Source organism: Trachemys scripta, chromosome 7, assembly GCF_013100865.1.
Source record: "Trachemys scripta elegans isolate TJP31775 chromosome 7, CAS_Tse_1.0, whole genome shotgun sequence".
In the NCBI taxonomy this organism is placed as follows: Eukaryota; Metazoa; Chordata; order Testudines; family Emydidae; genus Trachemys; species Trachemys scripta.
In genome coordinates this window covers 8,530,194-8,557,665 of record NC_048304.1, presented here as the reverse complement: position 1 = coordinate 8,557,665, position 27,472 = coordinate 8,530,194, and the positions used below count along the sequence as shown (strand labels likewise).

At 42.9% G+C, this 27,472-nt stretch overlaps 1 protein-coding gene across 2 annotated transcripts in view; it reads left to right on the top strand.

Moving 5' to 3' along the window:
• TAFA4 (TAFA chemokine like family member 4) overlaps positions 1-27,472 on the top strand; it is a 110,007-nt gene that overhangs the window by 74,019 nt on the left and 8,516 nt on the right. The window contains exons 4-5 of one of the 2 annotated variants that reach the window (XM_034777900.1): positions 17,346-17,501; positions 27,346-27,429. In XM_034777900.1, the coding sequence (XP_034633791.1) occupies positions 17,346-17,501; positions 27,346-27,429 (240 nt within the window). Of the gene's footprint in view, positions 1-17,345; positions 17,502-27,345; positions 27,471-27,472 lie in introns of both variants that reach the window. The other variant, XM_034777901.1, reaches the window with a different exon arrangement.

The following is a 27,472-nucleotide window of genomic DNA, read 5'->3' as shown; positions in this document are numbered from 1 at the left end:
GGCCTGAAATTCTAGGAATCTAGGAACCAAGGACCCTTTTCGGAGAATACTCCTCCCAGAGCTTCCTCTTGTTTGTACAGAGGAGGTTCCCGCACAAGTGCCTCTGCTGATCTCAGGCTGCGCAGTATATCGCAGGGAGAGAAATGCCTCTTGGGTAACCAGGTTCCAAATTGTATGTATTGGTTAAACTCAGCATCTTGAGTTCCACCTGGAAGCGTGTGGGAAGCCGGTGCAGATTACCAAGGGTTTAACGTGCTCCCAATGTGTAACTCCTGAGTAAGCGGCTGTCGCATAGCCCCATGTAGAGCTCATTCGGGTAATCTGATCTTGAGGTGACAAAGGAGTGGATGCTTGTGGCAAGGTTCATGTTTGAGAGAGAGGCCCACACTCGTCTTGCCGGACACAAATGGAAAAAGTGTTTTTTGCTGCGGGAACTAGCTGGGCATCTACAAGCAGCCCGGGATCTAACCTCCCTTCCCCCCAAAATAGTGGGGCACTGATAGGCGTTCAAATGGCTCCCCCCAGGCCACCGACGTTCTCTGTGGGGAAGGCTGGAATCCAGCGAGGAAATGCGATTGAATCTCAGTGAATCATTGCACTGGATGGGGCTTCTTAACTCTGCCCTGGAAATAAAGGAGATGGGAGTGGCTGAACTAGAGAAGTCTCTGCAGGGAAACCCCAGGAACAGCCAAGCTTAGGAAGAAAGCTGAGCCTGAGATTTTCAAGGTTGGTATTTGAGCTAACAAATATCTAAACCCCACGGAGGAGGTGAAGTGTGCACTAAATACTGTGCCCGATCTGCAGGTCCTTGATTTCAGGGCCAGTTCAGAAGCCAGGCCTATGGGCTGCTCTAAATTACATTGGCTAGCCATGGCCCCAAAAGGGGCTGTCTGCCAGCTGGGGACCACCAGAGCAGACTGTCATCTCGCCATACCTCATGTGCTGCATGGTGCATGAAGTACACCACAGTAGCCAGTAACGCGGGCTTAGTTGGGGACTTGTCTGTTTTCTGCTCCCTTGCACCATCCATCAGTGCAAAGGGAGGATCTGGCCCAGTGGATGTAGGTCCCCCAATGAGTGGATTACTTAGTGGATTATCATTGTCATTGCGTTTAGCGACAATGCCATTTTTTATGTTCTCACTCCTCGAATGTATTAGCATTAAAACTGACAAGCAGGGGTGCAATGGATGAAGCTACAATGATTCTGTATAGCTGACCATAGATCAGATATCCCAGGACAAGAATTTGTAACTGCTGGGGACAGGTTCGGATTCTGACCCATTCTCAGGGAGGTAATAATTTTAATTCTTCTTAGTGTAAACAAAATAATTGAAGTGAAGTACATAGGCCAACTTCATTTTTATAGGCCATGCCCAAAGGCCCAATTCTCTAAGGTGCTGACGATCTTAAACCTACGCTTTAAGCCAACGGGAGCTATGTGTATGTTCAGCACTTCACCAATCGAGCCCTACGTGAATCAATATGTAGCCTTTTTAAAATGAGCCTGTTGTGTCGTTTCAGGTGGTTGAGCTTAAACGTAGATTGTTATTTTCTAGATTCTCAAAATACAGTATGTTTGGGACACTTTCTATGGGGTGAAAAAACTGCTTAGAAATCAAGCATTTCTGTGCTACTGTTGTGAAATGCAGCTGTCTTGTGAGTGCTTTTCAACGAAGGCCACTGCCAGCCTGTACATATTTATGATAACCCCCAGCCACCGACTGATCTGCCACTGATCTCGGAATGAAGAAAAACGTTCATCATAAACAGATCCTCATCACAGCAAAGGACTCTCAGCATTATATATCCTGCACTGTATTTTATTGTTTTAAATCCAATGATTGGTTTGTATCTGTGTCAGAATCTTTCACCCTGTTCTCTCTCAATTCCCCCCCTCCCTCCCCAGGGGGAGGAACCACAAAGAGGGAAATTTTACTTTGATTTCTGTGTTGTAATATTTATGCTTTTAGAAGCAAGAACACGGAAACCTACGTCAAAATTTTCTTCCACTTTATATCCACTATAAATGAGTGGGCTAACAATATGTCAGCGGGAAGTTTTGAGGCCATATATCCTATGTAAGATGACAAATCAGATAAAAAGCTTTTGCAAAGCCATTACGTTGTCAGCAGTTTTATGCTGAATGTTTTGCCAGTTGCCTAATAGCAATTGAGGTTCTTATTTAATAAGCTATTAGATATTTTTTACACAGTGATATTAAAGTGCTGGGATTCTTTTAAAATACAGTTTGGCATTCTAGATGTGTGTTATTTCCTTGAAGTCTCTATTTACATGTCTTAAATAATATTGGGCCATAAGTGCCATTAATTTGGTCACAGTGGAGAGTACTGCTTAAAAATCGATGGTACAATATCTCTCACTGTGTGTCAATTCCATTATTTAATCTCCAGTGACTGGTAGTGTGTATGCCAAAAATTAAACTGATTTCCCCCAACAGCAAGTCTTCTAATTTCCTGCGCTCAGAGGAGCGTTTATATAATCACAAATGCAGTCGCAAGGGGACTGGATGGCTTAGGGCATTAGTAATGAGAGACAGAGCTTTTCACCTCAAGGTCACTGTTTGGAGGGACTGAGAGTGCCTTCTGACAGGTGTCAAGTATCAGAGGGGTAGCCGTGTTAGTCTGAATCTGTAAAAAGCAACAGAGGGTCCTGTGGCACCTTTGAGACTAACAGAAGTACTGGGAGCATATGCTCCCAGTACTTCTGTTAGTCTCAAAGGTGCCACAGGACCCTCTGTTGCTTCTGACAGGTGGTTAGTGTGAAATGAGGAAGTTCTCAGTACTGTTAGTGAATAGATAGCCCAATTGGAAAAGTCACCATCACAGGGGCTTTCCTTTTGGCAGTCTCTTCAGGGAGAGACTGGGAACTACCCTCTGACCTGTACAGGACATAGTGCTTCTGCTGCTCATAATTTTGGCAAGCAGCAGTGTGAAATTAACAAGATTGTGGACAGTTTCGCTGCTGTTCAGAACCTTGAGGGCAGCTGGCGGAAGTGTCCAGAATCGGAGTTACTTTTCTGTGGCTGTTGCTGCTACCGCTGCTTGGAAAGACGATGACTGGCGGTAGGGGAAGGAAGTGATGCTATTCATGGGGGAAGGTCCATTAAGTAGAGGCTGCTAGAGGCATAGAGTGGTGGAAGCGCCCCACCACTCCGTAGCAGCGTGAAGGCTCTGGAGAAGGAAGGGGTTAAATGGATGCAGGAGGAGGAATGGTACTCTTGGGGAAGCCTCCCCTCTAAACACCACCTTGCCCACTCGAGATGCCAAAACAAGCCTCATTCAGAGCAGTGTGTGTAGAGCTTCACAATATGAACCTCCATCTTTCTTGCAGATTTTGATCAGCGATGAAATAGTTAACAAAGTTGACCCTGATTGCACCTGCTGTCATGATTCAGCAGCAATTAAACTGCACTTCATGCAGGTCTCAAGCACCTGCAAACCTGATGTCTTGCAGAGACCCCTTGCGTTCTGCCATCTATTACACCGCGGCACATCTGTCAGGAGCAGGGCCTTTTGCTCACTTCCCATGTCGACCCTGCTTCAGCAGTGAAAATGAAGGACTCCATATCCCATGATCATTACCCCCTCATCTACTCTATCCTTTGGTGCATTGAACTGGATAAGGTACCAGAGGGGCCTAGTACATTCTTAAGATGCCTATGGATCTAAGAACTTGGTTATAATTAGTATCACTTGGCTTGCAAATCAGGTGATACCCAGTTTAAGATCAGGAAGAAGTGTCCCAGCCACGTTAACAAGAACTTGATATTTCTTAATGAGACACAAGCAACAGGGATTAAAACAAAAGGAAAACAAAACTGGAGCAGTTTAGCTCGTCTTTTGAGATTATGACCAAAGGGAACATTTCGAGAGCTGCTTTTTTTTTTTTTTTTTTTTTGGCACTGTGCACAAATTACAATGGAAAATGACCGTTCTAATTAGAGGAACATCTTTGTCGAAAGATAGTGGAACTAATGACCACTGAACGAGGTCACCGTTAATCTTATTCAAAAAGGGGAGATGGCAGGGCATGGCGGTTAAAATCAATGGCTCTTGGGGGAGTGTGAGCAGCACTGCAGAAGTTAATGGTGTGCCCTCTCACGCTACCTGTGGCTGCTACGTTCTCCTTGAAAGCGGCCGTCGGATGTGCAACTGCTTTAGAAGTGACATCTGCTTCTCTCCCTTAGTTGTTTCCCTCACATCTGCAGCGACGGTGACAAAGCACATGCTCCTCTTCGTTCGCCCTCATTGCTCTGACCTTTCCTGTGGGCTCATTTTTTATGCTTTGCCTCCTTAATGACTATTCTAATTCATTTCTGCCCTTGCTGATAGTCTCATTAGGGTTCGGGGAACGTTCGCCTAGTGAGGAAGCCCATTGTTTTCTTGGAAAATAAAAGTTCTTCAGAGCTGAGAAGCTTACCGGTGTGCTTTGAAAATGCCATTTCTTGCAATTTTTCTGCCTCTGCGTCCGTATGCTGAGTGTTTCCTGCTTAGAAGGAGCCGGCTGTGTTTTCTTCAGCAGGCCATTCCCTGTTGTTCACACTCCCCCCAGAAAACTCCCGTACTCCATTGCATTTCAATGGAGACCAAAATCTGGATATTCAAAAATTTAGTCTGAAACACCGCACCTGTAGCTGCTATTGCTGTGGTAACAACTGACCTGCTGGCTACTGTTGTACTGTCATTGCTTCCTGTTACAAATGTAGGTAGACGTAATCACAGCTGTTTGGCTTCTGAAATGAATTTGGCTGCTTCAGCTCAGTTCACAGCGAGTGGATTTCCACATTATGGGGGGAAAATATCCCTCCTCAATATCACAATTTGCAATTGTTGTCCGCTTTGGTGGTGCTTTCAATGAAGAGAATGAGGGTTGAATAGCCAGTGAAATGCCATACTGGCTTTCCGCAGAAGTGCTCTCTCCAGCACAGGGTAGGGAAGCTTTCCACAGTCTGCTCCTGTTGCATGGATTATGGAGGTGCCCTGGTGACTATGTAGTTAGGGTGGGATCCACAAAGGGAGGTTAGCATTGCAGTGCTGAGTGTCTATTGCTGAGGCTCCTAGAAAATCACAGGAACAATTTTGCGATCCCCAAGGCTGTGTTAGGTGCCCAGGCGCCCTGTGCGATGAATGGGGAGAAGGGCGGGGGAGACAGGCAGCTAAGGATGCGATCCACAACAGCTAGCTTAGGTGGGCAGCCACCTAGCATCCTAGCCCATGGGAGATGCTGCCCAGAGGAGTGTGTGCTAAGCCCTGCCTTTCTCTCAGAGATAGGCGCCTCTGTCAGCTTAGTGATCCACAAACGAGAACCTGCTGCCTCATGTCAGGAGGTTTTGGAGCCTAAGCTGGCTTTTGAGAGAGGGAACTAGGCACCTGCCTTACTCCACACAAAAGAGAAGGGCAAGGAGAAGGTCTTACTTCCAGCCCAGTGGGTAGAGCACTCATCTGCGATGTGGGAAACCCTGGTTCAATTCTCCCTTCTCTGCTGGAGGGGGAGACAGGATTTGAAGAGGGTTCTACTGCTCTCAGGAAAGTGCTCTGACCTCTCAACTATGGGATATTCTGATGTGGGGCACCCTTACCCTCTCCTATTGAAGCTGTTGCACTCTGTTGTAAAACGAGGCAAACTCTAAACATCATTAAGCAACAATGATCAAGGCATAGGGTCTTTCCCAGAGATTAATGACCAGCTGAGAATTAGTTGATGGCCCACTGCCCAGTACGTTAGCCAATCTGATTTCTTGTAACATCTCCAGTCACCTTATATTTTAATATGTGCCTGTCATTTTAAAATGTCATTTCACATTTCCCTGCCAAATGTATCCTTTTCATTCACAGTAACCTCCACCGGCTCTTGTTTTTCCAGGAACTAGTTCTGTTAGTGGCATCACATATTGTCACATGATTTGTAATGAACACAAACCAATTAACAGCGAGAGGGAATTACTGTTGAAGCTGTTCTTTCAAAATAAGAATAAAAGGAGAAACGGGAAAAGAAAAACCTTTATACAACCCCACCTTTTAAAGACAAACATCGCTCTTAGATCTTTCATGAGCAGAATCTCAAATGATGGCTAAATAGTGAGTAATTATTTATCTACTTTTCTGTAGCGGATCTCCCAGTTAATAGGACTGTGTCTGAATTTGGTAAACTGATATTATTTAATAGGTGAAATACACCCTTGTGTAAAGGACCAGCACAGGGTCTTTGCGCTGCTTAAGTCCCATTTAAATACTATTTTGAGTCCTTAAGGAGGATTTAATTAGCTCATATTCCTTGTGCTGGCTCTCTGAGTTTCACCACTTGTATTTGGAGGCTACAGGGCTGATTTTCATTTAAAATTAAGGAAATGTTTCTTTCCAAACATGTTCTGTTTTCTAGCACATGACACTTACTTAATCTACAGGTAGTTAAAGCAATAACTTCTGAGCTAAAAATTGCTGTTTCACATTCTCCAAGCTCACCTCATTCATGTCACCTGGAGGACGATACAGTTTGAATTAACTAGATTAATTGTTGAATGCAATTAGGCCCAAACTGGGTATTGGGTATCCCAAGTGATGGGGTGTCCAAAAGGCTTGTTCCTCAAAATGTGTTTGGTTAAAAGAACTTCAGTTCCTTTTTGAGTTGCAGAGAGCCATGTCTTTCACAAAGGAAATAACCGGTGTGCAAGAGACACGTGATTATGAATAACGTAATGCTCAGCTATTATATATATGATCTGACCTGGAAATGGATGAGCCGTTATGTATAGAAATAAATTATGAATACTACATCAAAAAGGGGGCAAGCTCGCATAATATATATGTAAGCATATTTTAAAAGAATTCTCCACTGTATCTTTGAATGATACAAAATTCCCAGGACACTCGGAGACCATTACAAGAACAAAATAAAAGTCAAGGATGCTCTGAGGCTGACCAGTGGGATGGGTGAGCCTACAACAGAAAAATACGGGAAATCTATTTGATGATGGAAAAGAGCAAATGTATTTCTAAGCCTTTCCATCTGCCTCACTGCAGTTCTATGTTTGATTTCAATGATGTTACACTGGCATAAACGTGGAGTAATTTGGTAGTGAACCGGACCCTAGGAACGGATCTGTGCTTTTCTATGAAGGGACTGCTTTCCTGCTCTGGTAGGATATTGTTTGTATCTGTACATTAGCAGCCTCGCCCACTTAATTATATTAATATTGTCATCCTAGCATTTGTTTTCACTAACTGGTGAATTAAGGGATTATAGACCGGATCCATCATCTGACAAAGACATGCATCCGACGAAGTGGGCATTCACCCACGAAAGCTTATGCTCCAATACATCTGTTAGCCTTAAAGGTGCCACAGGACTCTCTGTTGCTTTTTACAGATACAGACTAACACGGCTACTCCTCTGATACGGATCCATCATGGTACTTAAGCACTGAATCCAATGAGACTACTCATGTACTTAAAGTTAGGCCTCTGTTTAAGTCACTGATTAAATCAGGACCTATGTACTGTGTTCTGTGTATAGTACGTAGCCACTTTCATCAAAGTGGGTGCCTTACCCCAGGAGCTGAAAAGCTCTCCAGGGAGCTAGTCACATTCCCTCTCCCCTTCACTCATGATAAAAGTGTGAAAGAAGGGGCAAATAACAGGAAGAGGACTGTCTATATATATGCTAGTGAGAGTGAATGTTAATGGGACATGGGGGAATATTCATGCAGTGTGTAGAGAAGAATACTGCTTATTTGCTACAAGAAAGGCTGGAAAATGCAATCTTTCCCCTGCATTCTTTCAGAACATGTTCACAGAACTGAACAGAATTGGATTATGATGTCAAGCTCCAGACAAGAAACAATTAGCACCCGTGCACTCTGAGGTGCAAGACACTTTATGATCTTAGATTCCATTGATACAAATGACACACATTTGGGCCAGACTGATTACCGATACTTCGGTGAGGGAAATCCGTATTCATGAACTTTAGCTCAGCACCAAAGCATGCAGAGGTGGTTCATCTTCTAATTCTTCATTTGCTTCCAGGTCACTCTCCAACCACTGTCCTTTTTTGTGCCGCAACTTTTTTTTTCCCATTTGCAACACCTACTTCTGTCACAGCTGTTTTGATTTATCGACCACTCAGATTTAATACTCTGTTCCTTGGTGAAATCTTGGAGCTCATGTCTGATCTAAGGTCACCTACACTACTTATTCTATGGGACTTTCATCTCCATATGGATGTGCCCTCTGACACCAGCCAAAGAATTCACTGTACTACATGATTCACTCCAGCTTTGTCAGCACGGCCACTTGCCTGCACATCTGAGAGGTTGTGCTTTTGATTTGGTTAACTTTCTGGGTCTCTCGTTATGAGGGTTTGTGAGTGCACACCTGGCTTTCCAATACATTTCTAGATTTATTGTACCCTTAGGATGCCACACAAATAAGTTGCTTGTTTGAAGGGGCTCGTTGCCTCAACTCATCACTTCCAGCCCAAAATGAACGTTCATTCTCCAGCTGGAATTTTGCAATGCTGGCTTGTTGTTCTTTGCATGTGCTTGTATCATTTACCCTGCATGATCCGGGAGTGAAAATGTATTTGAGGGAATGAAGGCTTTAACATTTTGTGTCTCATTCACGTTGTGGTTTGGGTTAAATCTTGGTGTTATGGGCTGCTGCCTTTCATTCAGGATAAATGTAATGAACTGGCTGAAACAATAACAGTTACATATAAAACCCAGGCACATGGAAAGCTTGAAAAGAACTGAACTAGGGGGCCCAGGGGGTTTCAAATGCAGGGGTTCGGTGTGGTGGAGATGTTTCTGTGTGAGAGAAGAGGCAGTGGAAGTCATAGAGTTTAAGGCCAGAAGGGACCACCAGATCATCTATCTGGCCACCAAACATCACCGAGCACCTGCACTCTAAACCCAACAACCCAAAGTATTACAGCCTACAGGAAACTGAATTTGTGCCCCAGATAGAGAATAGAGACCGAGTGGCCAGAAAGCTAAGCAGACAGTAACAGGAGCAGTGGGTAATGTGGCCCTGAGAGAAGGCTAAGAGAGGAAGATTTGGGACATGGGGAGCTGGCTGGAAAGGCAGGTATGGAGCAGTGAGCAAAGGACGTTTCTCCTGCTATTTGATTTCTACTGTGTTCAGGGAAGCTAGACTTTATTCACAATTCTTGTAAACAAATAAGACTGCATCAAAGAAAATACCTGGTTCTATCATCAATTTCTCTTCATAGTGGAAACAACCTGCGTGACCCCAAACTTTTGACTAGCAACTCAAGACAAAAGGGTTAACAACAGGAATGCTTTGGGACTCAGAAGTCCTTAGGCATTGAAATCAGTTTTATAAATTAGGAGTGCACCACAGCTTTGTACTGTAGACAATTTTAGGGCACCAATAAACTAGACTAGCTGGGCAGCAGGTATGTATTTAAGGAGCACAAGAACAAGGAATAACAGACTTAGCTCCTTGCTGTCTGGAATGACCACTACAGCCTAGTAGACGTTTTTTGCACCAGGTCGTCTTTTGCTCATTGTGTCCAGGTCATTGTTAAAAGGTCCATCTTACATATTTACCCTGAAAGCAACTGGACTTGGGCTCATTCTGATCTCTTGTGGCAGGGTAGTCCAGAGTCCTCCTTTGAGAATAGCATCCTGAGAATTTCACACTGGCTCTCATCAACTTCGTAGCCCTGACAAGTGAAATTGGACACGGTTAGGCTGTAGATGCAGAGGCGATCGTTAATAGAGACCCTCTGCTTTAGTCCTTTTACAGATTGGTCACAACCCAGCCTGCGGACCTCCCATTGGCTTCTCGCACAGTCACTCAGGCTGAACTCATCACCCTGCTCCCGGGGGGCATTGAGTGTCCAGAACTGCGGTGCCCTGCTCTTTTTGTGTATGCCAGCCACATGCTGGCCTTCCTACCACCCTGTGCTGTTGCGCCCATGTTCCGGCCAGATCCCAGGCCCAGGTCCCCCTCCTGACCTGCCCCCCACGTGCCTCCCTGACCATAGCACCCTGGGTGGTTGCCTAGGTTGCCCATCCCTACGACTGGTCCTGACGGCTAATTCAGTAAATACTCTGGGTGCAATGCTTTCCGCCCATCCTCTGGGAGGGAATAGGGATTTGGTGGACTGCCTTGGTGCCCAGTTTCTGTGGGGATGGAAACTAGGGTCGCAAAGGGTTTCACACCTTGTCTTCTCTGCCAGGGAAGAATGCCCTCCTCCCTGAATGGAGATGGCCAAAGAAACTCCCTGAGGAGAACCTTGCTCTTGATCTGTTACCAGCAGAATGTATCCCTTCTTGGTGATTTTCCCTGTTGGCATGCCAGGATGTAACTAAGGGCAGAATTTGGATTGCAGCTCTTGGCTATCTGCTCTTAACAGGGGAACAACTGTGAGTGCGGAGCATTTCTATAAGAGAGCCCATAGGGGCTTTGCTCTTCAGAGTCTGAGTCTCTAGAGATCACCTTCCTCTACCCTTCTTTGCAGTTCCCTCTGTAATGGCTTTCCTGATGTCTTCTGGCACAGAGTTCACTTCCTATGATCTTCACTCTTTAAAATTTTTTTAATCCCCCCTTCTCTATTGTGTTGGCTTCCTGAGAGTGCATTGATTGCAAGATATTTTAAGGCTGTTCATGAGCGGTTCTGTCCTTATGCTCTAAGCTGTGTGCCTTAAAAGCATGACAGGAAGGTTTGCTATTCAATGCAAGATGGAAATTAAAATGTGCAGAAAAGTGGAATCCCCGTTCTTAAGTTCCTCCTTCATGGGGTTCTCTGCCTTTGGGCGGGTGCAATAGGTTTCAAGAGATCTAGGCAGATGAATAGTCTGTCTGAGTTGGTGGTTAGTTTTGTGGGTTTTGTTAACTCTAAAAGCCGCACCACAAGCTAAAGACTCAATGCTCTAGGCTGCTGAGCTCTGAGGAGCGGGGTGTGGAAAGCCAGCAAGCTAACACTGAGTACTCAGCATTCGCTCAGCGCCTGTTCACAGACATTTCCTTACAGGTAGGAGAAATGTGCCTGGTTCTCAGCAATCAGAGTAAATACCTTTTAGAGATGTGCATTGATGAGCAAAAGTAGGCATGACTATGAGGATGGAGAAAATCCATTACAAGGGCAATACAGTGAGTGCAGATGATGCACATGGCAGACATCTTCTGGCTTTTCAGTAACTTCCACTGCAAAATGGGAGTAGTGGCTTTACCCCCAACGAACTTAAGAGCTGCACTAAGAAGAGAAGGGGCAATCAAGAAGGTCTTTTATTCCACTGGAAAAGAGTAGCTCTCTCAAAGCTGAGCACCCTACCTTTTACCAAGAGACAATTCGAGGATGTCTTTCCTAACCTTCTTGAGCAGTCTGGAAGTATGAAAAATTGTATAGTAATGTAGCTGTGATGCTGGCCGACCAGGTGCCAGCTCATACCGAAGCCCCAGGTCAATGTGCTTGTGTATTAGTATAGATCAAAGTAATGGTTAAATGTATAAAAGTGTATTTGGTGTTTAAACTTCATGAAAACGAATAGGTTGTTACTTGCATTGTTTTCACTTATCTGTATCGTGTTATAATGTCATAGCAAGTATTTACATTGTGCGTACCCCTGTAACTATATAACCCACCCAATGCAGAAGAAGCCTTGTGGAATGCAAATTAAGAACTTTAACAGAAGAGTGCTAATTTGAAAGCAATCATTATGTGTGATGATCGGCGGTCAAAGGCTCTAAATACATTCTTCACTCACTGTCATCAAAGGAAAAGCCCACGTAGGTAGTGACACTGTCAGTTTGTTTTCTGTGAGAAGAGGTTATAAGACTGGATTCAAAGAAAGATCCTTTATCTCTGGACTAGTATCAGAGGGGTAGCCGTGTTAGTCTGGATCTGTAAAAAGCGACAAAGAGTCCTGTGGCACCTTATAGACTAACAGACGTATTGGAGCATAATCTTTTGTGGGTGAATACCCACTTCGTCAGACGCATCTCTGGTCTGTTTGGTTCTAACAGGGCAGAATAACTGAACGAGAAGATGGAGATCCCCAGAATTATTCTGAGTAGCCCTGAGAGACTTTTGTGAAACTGGCAGATTATTACATCTCTGCTACCCTTTGGAATTCTGGAGTGTGACACACCTGTATATATATTTTACCTGCTTTAACTTCTCAATAACTCTCATTTCATTTTCTTAGCTAATAAACCTTTAGTTAGTTTACTATAGAATTGGCTACCAGTGTTGTCTTTTGTATAAGATCTGGAGTACCGATTGATCTGGGGTAAGTGACTGGTCTCTTAGGACTGGGAACACCCTGATGTGATGTGATTTTTGGCTTCGGTGAGCTTTTATCATAAAGTCCAGTTTGTCTGGGTGGCAAGAGCGTCTAAGGGGGACTGTCTGTGACTCCGTGGTAAGACTGGTATAATGATCCAGGAGTTCATATTTGGTACTGGTTGGGTGAAATCTAATTGTAGAACACACCATCAGTTTGGGGGTGTCTGCCCTGTTTTCTGACGGTCTGCCGTGAGGTAGGCACTCACAGTTGTGAGCTACTCCAGACAGTGTGACAGTAGCTACCAAGCCAAGGTACAAAATTCAGTTTTGCTTTCTGCCAGTGTCCTGTTGTCACTGAACGCCAGCATGGCCTAAACCAGGGATAGGCAACCTATGGCATGCGCGCCAAAGGCGGCACACGAGCTGATTTTCAGTGGCACTCTCACTGCCCGGGTCCTGGCCACCGGTCCAGGGGGGCTCTGCATTTTAATTTAATTTTCAATGAAGCTTCTTAAATATTGTAAAAAACTTTATTTACTTTACATACAACAATAGTTCAGTTATATAGTATAGACTTCTAGAAAGAGACCTTCTAAAAACGATAAGATGTATGACTGGCACGCCAAACCTTAAATCCGAGTGAATAAATGAAGACTCGGCACACCGCTTCTGAAAGGTTGCCGACCCCTGGTCTAAACCCTGTACTTTGTTGACATGGTGTCATGGCTGCAAACTCCACACGCATACTCATTTCAAAACAGGTCTTATTTTTTAGGCTGCATGCCTAAGGCTGAATCCTGCTAGTCTTAATTAGATGAATAGTCCCATTGATTTAACAGGATTACTCATGTAAAACAGGCAGGATTTGGCCTTTAAAATGTATGTTCATTCAGCTACACATTTATTGTTGGATATATTCAATCTGTACGATATACAAATTGGTGAGGATTTGGATCTCTCAGCATAACAGGTTAGTATCTTTTCTTAGTCATGAATTGCTGGACACCAGATGCTAAGAGTTGATGTTTCATATATAGTGTATCACAGATTCAAATATGTACATTTATGTAATGTGTTTGTACCAATTCTTGACTTTTTCCTCACTCCCTTTTAAGATATCATCTTTTGGGGCCCAATCTAGGCCCTAATCTTGCTCAATTAAAGACATTAGGAATCTTGTCATTAACTTCAATGAGCGTAGGATCAATTTCTTAGTACCTATAGAACAGAAGACTAGAAGGGACAGGGCAGGTGCAAGCATGTTTTACACCCCAGGTGAAACTTCCACCTTGTGCCGCCCCCCTCCCCAAGCCCTGTGGCAGCTCTCCGCCCCCCCTCTGCCCTAAGGCGCCCCCCCCGCGGCCGCTCCCCTCCGTCCTGAGGTGTCCCCCCCCCCGCAGCAGCTCCCCCCTCCGCCCTCAGGCGCCCCTCCCGCTGCATCTCCCCCCGGCCCGGGGAGCCATGCGGCAGCTCCCCGCCCCAGCTCACCTCTACTCCGCCTCCTCCCCAAGCACACCGTCGCCGCTCCACTTCTCCCGCCTCCCAGGCTTGCGGCGCCAATCAGCTGTTTAGTGCCGCAAGCCTGGGAGGGAGAGAAGCAGAGCGGGGCGGCGTGCTCAGGGGAGGAGGCAGAGCAGAGGTGAGCTGGGGCAGGGAGTTCCCCTGCGTGCCCCCCCCCTTACTTGCTGCAGGCGGCCCTCCCCGCGCCCCCCTGCCCCAGCTCCCTCCGCCTAAATGCCAATGACGACCGGGGCAGCCGAAGATCCGGCCGCCGCCGTCGCCCCGGAAGGACCCGAGATGCCGTCCCCCAAATGCTAGCACCCTATCGGTTGCACCGGCCCTGGGAAGGGACCACCTCAGTTATTGAATCCAGTCTGCTGCTGCTGCAGGCAATGGGAGTTTTTACATTGATTTTATTGGGCATTGGCTCAGGCCCTTTGTTTGATTCTATTTAACAATAAATAAATAAAAGCTCTTTAAACTAAAAACAAGTGTTTATAAAATCTTGCAGATCTTCAGGCTTCTGTTTATTGTGGCTAAAAATTACCGCACAGAGAAATGGTGTAGACCAATCATTTGGAATAAAGTGCACGGCCAGTTTCATTTTTTATTATATATACTGACTTACAGAACATCTACTGTCCTAGAAGCTGGGATTTTATTTATTATTATTTATTATATGACTATTAGGGACTTGCGTGAAAATACACAGCCTGCCAATAAATCTAATGTGATAACTAAAAGAGAGAGAGTTTTATGCTGTGTTCAACATTTTTCATTCTATAAAATGCTTTATGTATTTTACTACTGTCGCATATTTTGCTTAAAACAATTGTATGTGTGTGCGCGTTTCCCCCCCTCTGGAAAAAATAATATATATATTTTACACTTTGAGAGCTCAAATGGAAGAGTACATTTCCTTTTTTGTATTATAGATATCTAGTTTTCTGTCCATTAAGATTGTTGTACATACCAATTTGACAGCAGAGATCAGACACATTTCCAGCTGGGTTTGAAATACTTGTGAAAGCAACACACACACACACACACAAAAGGGACACTGGTAAGCCAATCTAATTAAAAAAAAAAAGTTTAATTTTTTTATACTTGCCATGTGTGAAAAACCTACTCAGAAGCTTAATTATAATATTCCCAGCTCTGCTGATTTTTGTTGGTGGCTTTCTGTTTAGCAAACTCTGGGCTAGATCCTGTTCATTTTAAACACGCAATGGAGAAATTCCATTCACTTCAATGGGATGTGTTTGTGTGAGTGAGCAGAGCAGGATTTAGCCCACTGATATTTGCTGGTGCATGTTTATAGAGAATGCATGTCTGCTTTGTGCACTGCTGTCTTCATGCGTTAACTAGAGAAGGGTCAAAACTGCAAAGTTCGGTTATAGGTTCACTTTCCCTAAATGTAGCGGTGTTCAGATCAGTGATTTTGGTTCAGTTGATATTAGAAATAAGGGACAGGCACTAACAGGCAGGGGAGGGATAGTTCAGTGGTTTGAGCATTGGCCTGCTAAACCCAGGGTTGTGAGCTCAATCCTTGAGGGGGCCACTTGGGGATCTGGGGCAAAATCAGTACTTGGTCCTGCTAGTGAAGGCAGGGGGCTGGACTCAATGACCTTTCAAGGTCCCTTCCAGTTCTAGGAGATGGGATATCTCCATTAATTATATAATTATTATAAGGCCTGATTCTGATCTGATCACTCACTTTGACTATTCCCTTAGGGATAGTCCTGTTAAAGTCAGTGCCTATGTGTCTCTCCTACACAGTCCCCAATAAGGGATGATTCATGGGTAGGATGGTTGTGGCCAGAACCATGCTGTAGGGTAGAGCTGTCCCTGGAGATGCTGTCCCTATGCCTCCTAACAAGCACAGCACAGATTCCTGGCACTTCATCTTTTATGCAGTTCACTGAATGGCAACGTCTTAATATGACAAGTTCCTTGGAGCAGCCTTGTGGTGTAGTTAAAATGCACCAGAGCATATTTTTCCCATTGTGGACATTGTTTTTTTTTTTTTTTTAATTTGCTGGCACGTCATGATCACTTAATAATCAAACATATTGTCACTGAGTACTAGTGGACAATGGGGAGGGAATTTCTTGGCAGTTAATTGGGGAGTTAATTCATCTTGGCCCAGCTGGTCATTAGCTGCTAGGAAATGTCCATGCTTCAGTTCATTACTGCTACTGACTTGTGTGCCTGCTTTCTCCCGCCACAATCCTGAGCTTTTCTGTGAGTAGGAGAACAGAACAATTCTCCAGGGCTTGTCGTCATAAAGTTCTCCGCTTTTTTGATGTATCTGATGTACTATTTTGTACAGTATTCTTCTACTTTTCACTTTCTTTTTATTTAACCAGGCCTTTGATAGTATGCACCCGCCGACACTTACATGTGTACCTTGCATTCTTTTCAGACAAAGCCCCAGAACTGCTTTGATGGCAAATACTTTATGATTCTCTGCCTCATCTTTGTGTCTAGCTAACTCATTAAAAAAAATCTTTTATATGGCATTGGTAATGGACAGGGTGCTTTACAAACATAGATAAGACCCATCCAATGCCTTGAAGACCCTGTAATCTAAATAAGACAAGACAAACACAAGCGAGGCACTTGTCAACAGCTCAGGAGATTAAGAGTGTGGAGGTAATTAATGATGAGAAGGGGAGAGGGATTGTTTAAATAAAATAAATATATGGAGGTATATCTATCTCATAGAGCTGGAAGGGACCCTGAAAGGTCATCAAGTTGAGTCCAGTCCCTTGCCTTCACTAGCAGGACCACGTATTGATTTTTACCCCAGATCCCTAAGTGGGCCCCCTCAAGGATTGAACTCACAATGCTGGGTTTAGCAGGCCAATGCTCAAACCCCTGAGCTAGCCCTCCCCCAGTGGTGGTACTGGGGAGGGGTTGGAAGTCGGGGAGAGAGGGTGCTTGGCAGATAGGGAGAAGGAAATCCTTCCATGCATAGTGAGGGACTTGACAGGAGACATGAAGATGAGTGTGTGTGGGGGGGAAGAGATGAAGGGGAGAGTAAAAATGAAAGGAAATGGAGGATGAGTAGGGAGAAAGGAGAGCAAGGCAACATTATCTAGAGCTTCACAGATGAAGGCAACGAGCTTGAATCTGATGTGATAAGAGACAGGAAGCCAGTGGAAGTATTTAAGCAGGAGAGTGACGTTTAGATGTATTTGTAGATCTCTCTGTCTATATCATCCACCTGTCTAGTCTATCTAGTAAACTTGTCATTCTCTTTATGCATTTATAAGGGCTGGCTAATTGATGGAGGGAGACAGATAGAAAAAACCAAGCACTGCTATGATGAACTAATCTGAATTAAATATAACATGTGAAGTGCAAGTCATGTGCCTGGTCCTGCAGGGGGTGCTTGGTGCCTTCCCCTCCGAGGGCTCCAGTGAGAATCGAAGTGGCTCAGCGTCTTGCAGAACTGTGCACACTCTCACCACAGTAAACTGCTACATTTCCCCTGCGTTGATTCTCTTTTGGCACCATGACAGTAATACCCCTCCCCCTCAACACTTCTACCTCTCTGATTATTAGGCCACCACCAAGTCAAGCAAGGGACGTGTGAAGTCGTCGCAGTGCATCGTTGCTGCAATAAGAACCGAATTGAAGAACGGTCGCAAACAGTCAAGTGCTCTTGCTTCCCGGGGCAGGTGGCTGGAACAACAAGGGCACAGCCCTCTTGTGTCGAAGGTAAGCAATCTCCCACTCACTCCTACTGCCCTTTGGCTCTCTGAGACGTTTAGTCTCCTTGATTGTTTGACTTCCTGCTGTCTAGAAAGCATAATCCTTCCTTTTGTTAATTTTGGAAACATCTCTGTTCGTTGATGATAATGAGCGTGCATAAATCTTGGTGTAATTAATCCCCTTAATATATGTTCTTGTTCATTTCATGTCTGTGCCAATAAAACTTCTTAGTTTTTCCATATTAAAAATTGTACTTTAAACTAGCCTCAAAACTACACAAGCCAAGACATTGTGAGTTTAATCATTAACCCATCCAGTTGCCTGTAGATATAGCAGCATGGCCATGGAATCATTGGGACATAAAGAAACCACTGACTGGTCATCGATCCAGTACTTCGTAGCCATGGGCAAGCAGATTAGTACTGAGACATCTGGTTTGTGTGAACTCTCCTCTAGGCTGGCATAATCCAGCACCCTATAATGATAGTGAGCTTCCGCACTGGACCCCCATGTGTCTCCTCTGTCCTACATCCATTCAGCTTTGTGTGCATTCTAACCCAAATGAGATGGCATGTGAAGAATCCCAAGGGAGTTGATTATGTACCATTGAATTGGTGCCACAAACAATAGGTGGCACTGTTATGATGTTCTGATAAATGCAAAAGCATAGTACAAACGGATCTAGTCCATCACCCTTGCCTTCGGGTTAGTTTGAAGAGCTTTACAACCCATAGGCACAAGGCACAGTTTAAAGATCGATTTGCAGTCTTCAGTTTGTTGGCACTGGTAAATAGCGCTTTTTATAACACTTGACTGATATAAATTAAAAAGTTATAAACTAAGAAATTTTCTCTTGAGTTGAGATCTTATAATGCAGCCAGATCTTATAATGAATTTGTGTAGCTGAAATATCTACCCCCAAAGACTCAAATCTCTCTAAATATTTCATTGTTTGTCTCCGAACACATATGCTGCTTCTGGCCATGGGATGTTTTTATGTTAGGAAATGGCTAATATAAGTCTTCATTAGCTTATTTGTCAGTAAGAATTAAAAGGATCTTTACATATAAAAGTCTGTGAAATTTACATTTAAATTGAAATAAAGCAGAAAATTTTTAGTAGCTTACTGCTAATTAATATTGACACAGAAATCACTGCCCTACATTTTTGTTAATCCACAAGTAAGATACTTATCTTCTGTTTTCATTGCTTTTCTCACAAAATGATCACCTTTAAAAGTTAAATATAAAATACCCTTGGTTTCTCTGACTTTCTATAATGTTTCACTGTAGGAAAAATCCTACAAATAAATGTAACTGTCTGATTTTAGTACTTACTTTACCTATTTATATGTTTTCTATTTCTGAGACCCTGTTATTTTATTTAGGAATTAGATTTGGCTTGATGTCTGAAATATCTTGTAATGCAGGGGCACAATTCAACCTTAATTTTTCAGTTTACTGAATAATTTTTCCTGTAGAATCATATGCAGTACCTGTACCTTTTATGTAACATACCATGCCACAGTTTTACTGTTCTTTATGGTGGATAATAAAGTCTAGACATTTATTAAAATATACTTTAGTATTACAAAGGTAACACTCTATGCTTTCACGACAGAATGAAGTGCATGGTGCAGTGAAAGTCTAATTTATTTTGTCAAAGCAAACACTTGCTGAAACAATTTAATGGCTTCTTTTCCTTCAAGTGTGCTTGAGATTAAATAAGACAAAACATTTAGAATGCAAGATTTTTAGTTATAAAAGCAGAAGCTCTTGATTTTTTTCCCCTTAGGGTGATGTTTTAATATACTTTATGTATTTCTGTAAGCATTTAGATCTGGACTCAATGACATTTTATTCCTCTACTGTTGCACAGAACCCATAACTATCTGTTCACAGGCTCAAAATTGGATTTTTCACTATATACACAGACTTCTGTAAGCCTCAACAGTGCAAAAGTCAGAAAGAGATAATATTCAACATGGCCTGACTTGTATAACTAATTATTTTAAATATAATGAAAGAGATTCATTATTCTTTTCCCAGAGATTTTACCAAGGTCAAGAAGATTTAATTGGACCACATTCCGCACATTCGTAACATGAGAGTTAAAGGTCTTGTTGAAAGCGCAGTATTACTGGTTACATTCTAACTGAAACAAAGTGTACTTTAGAGCGCTTATTTTGAGTGGCTTTTTAAGGTATCTTCTTTTAAGCTTAGCTAATATTATTTGTATTCAGGTAGCACACTTCCCTTTGTGTCAAGCATTCCGCATACACCGTGTAATAATAATACTGAAAAGACAGTCCTTGCCCCCAAATTCTTTACAATCTGTACAGCCATAGTAGGAGAAAAGTGAAATACAAAAGACTTTACACACAATTTCACAATGGGATCCTGGTCCAGGACTAGGTCTCCGTATTATGCCAGAACATGGAACCCTTGTTCAACTTGGTGAATACTTACCCACATGATTAGTCCTATTGAGTTCAGTGGCGCTACTCACATCAGTTCATATACCATTACGTAAACAAGGGTGATACAAATGATATTAGTTCAGGAAGAATTATGATGCCAGAATGGAAAAATCATTAAGGAAGAATAGGCAGCCCTTGGTAAAAATACCTTTAATAATAATAATAATCCCTCTCTCTTATCTAGCACTTTTCGTCTATAGATCTCAAAGTACTTTACAAAGGAGGTCAGCATCATTATCCCCATTTTACAGATGGGGATGCCGAGACCCAGGAGGTGAAGTGATTTGTCCAGGGTCACCCAGCAAAACAGTGTCAGAGCCAGGAATAGAACCCAGTTCTCCTGAGTCCCAGTCTATACTTAGCAGTCTTTGTAATGGACATAATTTCACACAGACTGCCCTAGGGCCAGGTACCTCAGGCTTCCAGACTCTGTTGCTTTGGTGAAGGTCTGCCATGTGTATCCCAGGGTTTCTATTTCTGTGGTGTTGGGATTTCTCTCAGGTTCCTAAGAACTCAACTCGACTCCGGACTCATCATCAAGTTTCATTGTTGGCATACAATCAAACTACACAGAGCTGATTAGACTCACGGGTAGGGGTGGGTACAGGGCATGCCACAAATCCAAAGAGTACAAATATTGGTTACTTTATATACAAATGAAACCCCATACTGACACGTGTCTTCCATTCTACATCATATAGTGAACTTTATGATTGGCCAGGTTATTTTCAGGATCAATTCCTGTACCTATCATTCCTCGTTCACATGCCACACGTACACAGCCTGTTTTGTTAGTTCCCTCCTTGTATTTTGTTAGTTTCCACCTTGTGTGCTTATCTTCCTTCTATGTATTTGTAGCCATTGCTTCTGACACAATTATTTCTTGCCCCTGTTTTTACATAGCTTCTCTCTTTCCCTGTCCTGGGCTACTGGGGCCCACTCCTACCAAGTAAGGCCTACACATGGCGCTGGGACAGTCCTGCCATGCCAGGGCTTGTGGGGTTTCCAGGTTGCCAGCTGTGGAACCAGGACCCTGGAGGTCGTGAAGTGTGTTTCCAGGGTCTGTGGTTGCAGGCCAGTCTTGCCATGTGGACTGCCCTAGGATGGGAACCGCAGGGCTTCCAGACTACTTGGCCAGTTGCTACCAATTTCTGAGCTGACCTGGGAGTCTTGGCCACAGACCCAAGGCAGCTGCTGGCTGAAATTAACATTCTTGTCAGTTGCACAGCTGGTAGCAGCAATGACCCTTTAAGGGGTAAGGCTAGCTTAGTGGGGGGATAGCTCAGTGGTTTGAGCATTGGCTTGCTAAACCCAGGGTTGTGAGTTCAATACTTGAGGGGGACATTTAGGGATCTGGGGATTGGTCCTGCAGGGGGTTGGACTAGATGATCTCCTGAAGTCCCCTCCAACCCTGATATTCTATGATTCTTGACTTTTCAGCAAATTGGGAAATTTTCCTGGGTGGAATTTTGTTTGTTTGTTTGGTCTTTCTCATGTTTCATTAACTTGTTTCTTGACTCAGCTCCCATTGAAGTAAATGGTGCCTTTTCATTGACTTCAGTGAGATATGGATTGGGCCCTACGTGACCTTTGCTGCTAAGTACTGTGTGTTATGGCTTTTGGTGTAAGTAGGCCATGAAATAGGTATTTTAAAAAATAATCATTATGGCATTTAGAGTAGAATCATAGCTCAGCTAGGTAATTTGGATTTTAAAATAGCTTGGACAGATGTTAAAGAATATTCCAGAAGGTCGAATTAAAACAGCAGTCTTATTACAGCAATACTGTGTGTTAAAATAGAGCACAATGTAGTGAACTAATGGGTCAGACTTCAAAATACTTTCAAACAAACATGGTGACATGTAGGGCCAAATTTTCAGTGAGGCCTCAGGTTTGTGCTAATTTATAATGGGCATGCGTGCCTGTGAATATGGGGTTATGTGGTCAGGTGAGTGCCCATGCGCATTTTGTGTAGACCTGGAGACTGCATGGGCACTCTAGAAAATAATATCACTGCAGAGTTAGGCATGGAAACTTGGTACTTCACTGGTCAATGAGTGTGGCAGTCACCCTATCTGCATAAATATAGAAATGAGGTTGTGTGTGGGACACACACTGGGAGTGAGAATGCCACAATGCAGCCTATCCACTGCAACTACCCAAACCCATAGGCCAGAAGAGTGTCCACTGCTGCTCAGCAAACCCTCTGTAGTGCATTAGGACCTCAGGACATACATTGTCATAGATGCTTTGGCTCTCTACTCAGCTCAGCTCTAGCTACCCATGTGCATTGGCCTGGCTTTGGCAAGCACAGAACCCCTTTTTACAGAGCCCAGGGCATGCAGAGGTCCATACATGGTCACTCCATCCATACCCCCACCCTGGGAATCAGGGGATACAGAGTGCCATAATGAAGCTATGCCAACTTGCACCTGCTGGGGATCTGCCCCTAACTGTTATGTAGAAATTAAAATTAGCCAAACAAATCTGGCGAGGTGAGGAATTCTACCAATGTTGGACTAATTGGAAAACACCTTCATCTGGAATATGCCTGGAGAGGCGAAAGTTGGTCAGAAGATTGTTGGCAGCTAACCACGTGCTACAGAAAGGAATGCAACATTAATTAAAAGCATTGGACTGAAAGCCTTAAGTGCCTTGAATGTAAGAAATCGAGCCTTAAATTGAATCCTCATTCATTTTACCCAATCTCATTTGTAAAATGAATCTAGTAATATTTTCTGTGTTGTGAGGCTTAATTAGTATTTGTAAAGTGCTTTGCACTTCTACAGTCTTTCACCCAGGGAACTTAAAATGTTGGTTGTAGCAGAAGTCAAAATAGCTCTCTAAAATGAAAAGTGGAAAGGTGAAAAGCAATAGAGCAGGATTTTCCATTGCATTTTCCCGCCAAGCACAAAAAAGTCCACCGGTATTCCCTGGCAGAAGTACTCTTAAAATAGGGTGCAGGGGCAAAAGGTATTTTCCTTAAAATAAGGCATTGGGTCTGTATATTTTTATTCCATGTTCATGATAGCCCACTCATTACATTTTTTCTCACTAAGGTCATTCCACTTTGAGTGCAGCAAACAAGGAACCATCTATGTGTGTGCGCATATTGTATATACAGAGGTAGATATTTTAGTACTGAATGCTATTGACTAGATTTTTGGTTTTGTTTTTTGCAAGTCTTGAACAAAAAAAAGCAAGACTATTTCTTTCTCTCCCCTCAATCCCCCCTCCCCCCAAGCCTCATTTCCCTGGGGTTCTTTGAGCCTCCGAAGACAGGCCAACCACATGCTTTGAGAAACACTACTGTAGATAAATTAAGCTGCCAAGCTCAGAACAGAGCGCAGAATATGAAAGGAAGAATTTTTAATAATCAGTGAGTAAAAAAAAATAAGAGAGCCTGCATAACTGCTTAGCGTTGCAGCTGTAAGATGTGATCAGAGCCATAGAAAATTTGGTTTAGTAAAGGTCAACTCCTTGTGCTATGAACAAGCGGTAAACACTTAAATTCAAAGTGATCATTATGACATTTAGTTTTCTCCCGTTTCCTCTGTAGAAATAAACATCCTTGAGTAAGTACCTAAAGCTAGGCTGACAGCCACTACCAAGAGGATAAAGCATTAATAATTCTTGTCTGTGGTGAAGCTACCTTTCCTAAGTGTGTTAAACGTATCTCTAAGTAAATCATCACAAGCCGAACTATCCCCGACCCAGGGCAATATACTATTTACTAGTAATGGAATCTACTATTGCTTCCCTGCAGAGCTGTGTCAGCAGAAGATTTATTCCAGCTAGGGCAGTCCACAGTCGGTTGGTAGATGTCACGCCAAAGTAGTCTTCTATTCCCTCAAGATGTTGGTAGAATATGAGATTGGTATACTCAGAGAGGCGGTGATCAGTTGTTCTCTGTGTCCGCTAATGGTAGGACAAGGCATAAGGTAGGTAGCATAATCTGCAGCAAAGGACATTTAGGTTAGATATTAGGAAAAACTTTCTATCTGTAAGAATAGTTAAGCTATGGAATAGGATTCCAAGGGTGGTTGTGGAATCCTCATCATTGGAAGTTTTTAAGAACAGGTGAGACAAACCTGCGTCGGGGATGGTCTATTCTAAGTATATTAGGTCTTGCCTCCGCACAGGGGGCTGGACTAGATGACCTCTCAAGGTCCTTCCCAGCCCTACATATCTATGATTCTATTTGAAAAAATAGTTACTGAAACCTCTCCAAGAACTCTTCAAATTGATAAGGGGAAGAGATATTTTAAATCACTCCATGATTCAAACAGTGATAGGGACAGCAAAAGTTTAGTAACTATTTCTATGAAGAAGAGTTTAGTCTAAAATCCAGCCCGAGAACTTTCCTAGTATAGGAATACAGGAAGCATTTTTCAGATGATCAAATGTGCCCAGAGAGCTAAGAAATACGGCACTACAAAATAGACATTATGGACACAAGAGAATCCTGGCATAAATTGACATAAGAACTGGTGCTATACTATAGCAAAGAATTGGTGGTTTGCTACATCAAATAGAACAAAATATATTAAGTATATCAAGAAAGGGTTTCACTTATTCTGAAGAACGGTATCAACACAGAGCAGAAACCAGCCAATGAAAGAAAAGAAATTGGAATATCAGTGAAAAAGAATCACAACTAGAAAAGAGCTGAAGTTGAAATATTCGGGCCATTTAAGAGCTTGCAGGTCCAATGCCTGATTTATTCTTTGGTGCTTTTAGTTAGTGGCTGTGCTGGCTTTTGATGGAATAGGGTGCTTCTGGAAATAATGGGCCTCATTCACTGTCCTATTTATTCCGATTTTACACCATTTGAAATCAGCGGAGGTACTCGGACATAAAACTCTAATAGTGCCGGAGTGAATCAGGTCCTATATTGCAGGGTTATTCAACTGGCACTGGAGATTCGTTCTTGAAGTATTTCTTTGAAAGGGATATTCAATCAGGTGTTGGAAATGGGCTGCGAGGAGGAGGTTGAGAACACAAATTGCCTCACATTTAGTGATGCCCTCTGTGGGTTAGTCTACAAACATATCATGACCAATTAATTATAATGGTTGCTCTCAGTACAAAAAAGAAGCTGGATGGAACAATGAAAGAAAAGAAATAATTGCATGTATACATGGAGACGGGGATGTTAATAGAGAGAATCTGTGCTCAGTTAATGAAAGAACTTTGTAATTAGAAATACATGCTTACCTAAATACACGTGGCATGCAAAACAAACCAGAATTTTGGCAAATAGCAAAGATATAAAACAAACTGATCAGGTGGTAATAAACTCAGAATGGAAATGATCTCTAAAGTGCCATGACGCACAATTAAGTTTCATTCAAATTAGTCAATCAATAATCCATCAGCTGGAGTAGAAGCAAATGCTTGGTGACAAGAACCATGTATTCATTTATAACTCCAGTAGGTTGAGTGGAGAGTATCTGAAGTCAAACTGTTATTCTAAAAAGGTATTTTTCAGTCCACAGATGCCTCTAAATACCATCTAGACTGAGAAGAGACCCTGGAAAATAAGTAATTGAATCAGCATTTCAGCACCTGAAACTTCCAATGTCAGCTTGCTGTTAGTTAATCTAGTTTGAAGGCTGCAGTAGTAGGAAAGTACCTTTTGAACTAATGAAAAATTGTTTATCTTTACATAAAGTAAGCTGTGTTATTTTTGTACATCACTTTAGAACAAGGCACCTTGTTAAGTATGAAGTTCAGTATTTTGAGCACATAGTAAAAAAGTGCAAAGGAACTAAATCAACATTTGTAGCCATATTTTATTTTGCTCTCCACTTTAGATTATGTAAAATTGCAGACCCATATCTTCCAAATTGTTTTCTGTGATTTGATTAATCGCACCCACAGTACTAATGTTAAATCAGGAATGCATTGGAAAAGTTTGTAACATTTTGTGGCAAAATATATCTGTTGTTGTCTGCATTAGTAAGAAGTTACGGCTGCTTTTGTAAAACTGAAAAGCATAGTCGGAGACAAATTGTGTTAAGAGTAGAAAATTATTAAATCTGCATAAAGTGTAATAGTGTAGTCTACTGCAAGAGTGACAGGATGCAATTGAAAGTAGATTCTTAGTTAACTATTCATATGTTTTTTTCCCCCCAGTGGTATTACAATAGATTACCCACTCCTGGGTCTTTGTTCTCTACGTGAGTGTCTGATAGAACTCCTGTAGCTCAAAGGTCTGAGCCATTATATTTTCTTACCTGCTGACAGAACCACTTCCAGCCTAGCACAGACATCCAGGTTAAACATTTACTATCCTGCACTCAACAGATCCACTCCATTTGAGGGTAACTTTTCATAGCAAGCTGGTGTGATGGTCTCATTAGCTGCTGCTGTTCTTATTGATTGATTGTATTACACTGATGTGAGCATCATCTGCTTGTGACATTTACCCTCTACCTTGTCACTAGGTTTTTGGACCTATCAGCTGTGGCTGGGTTCAGGGCTCCCGTTTAAATCCATTTCATTAACAGTTCAGACCAGATTGGTGTGGTCATAAGGAAGTAATTGCCAGAATTCTTCCCGGTCCCTGCACGTCCTGCTTGGCATGATAGTTCTTTGAGCCATGCCCGTCCCTACATTGCTTTCCAGTCCATCACAATGAGAAAGAGATGGTACCGCTTCATGCTCCAACCTCCTCCTGACCATGTCAGCTGCAGGATACAAGGACTGAAGCCTAGCTATGATCCCTACTGCCAGTCTGACACCTGTTTATCTAGCTAAGGTAGTCTATCACCATGATATCTAAGTATCCATCTCCATACCAGCATCCTGGAACCAATATCCTGCCGATCCGGAGACACAGATGCAGCAGTCATGGACAAGTAGTGCTTGGCTACACATTGCAGTAATGCTCAGCAGTGGGGTGTGACTTCTAATGCACACCAATGCTGTGCACTAACTGGCCTGTGTAGACCTGATGGTGTGTGCAAAAATGTCCGTAGTGCCTGCTAACATCATACTAGTTTTGGTGCACATTAGAATTCACCCCACTAGTGTGCATTGCTGCACTGTGTAGACAAGCTTGTAAGTATTAACATACATAGGCAAGAAGCCAGAGCAACTTAAACGTTCACTGAATAGCATAAATAATTCAACTCAGTGAATTCAATGGGACTGTGGTACTCGTGTGAGTAATGGTTTTAAAATCAGGTCTTTGCAGACTGGTTAATCATGGTGAATATATTTTCCGCCTAATGGATAAATGCTAGATTAAATATAAAACGAACAGGACAGTATAATTTTTAAACAAATAAATGGCTCACACATAATTTTCCTGCAGCTGAAACCATCAACTTAATAGAAAATACTGTATTTTGTTTCTGTTTCTAGCCTCCATTGTCATCCAGAAGTGGTGGTGTCACATGAACCCTTGTCTGGATGGAGAGGACTGTAAAGTGCTACCGGACTATTCAGGTTGGTCTTGCAGCAGTGGAAATAAAGTCAAAACCACAAAGGC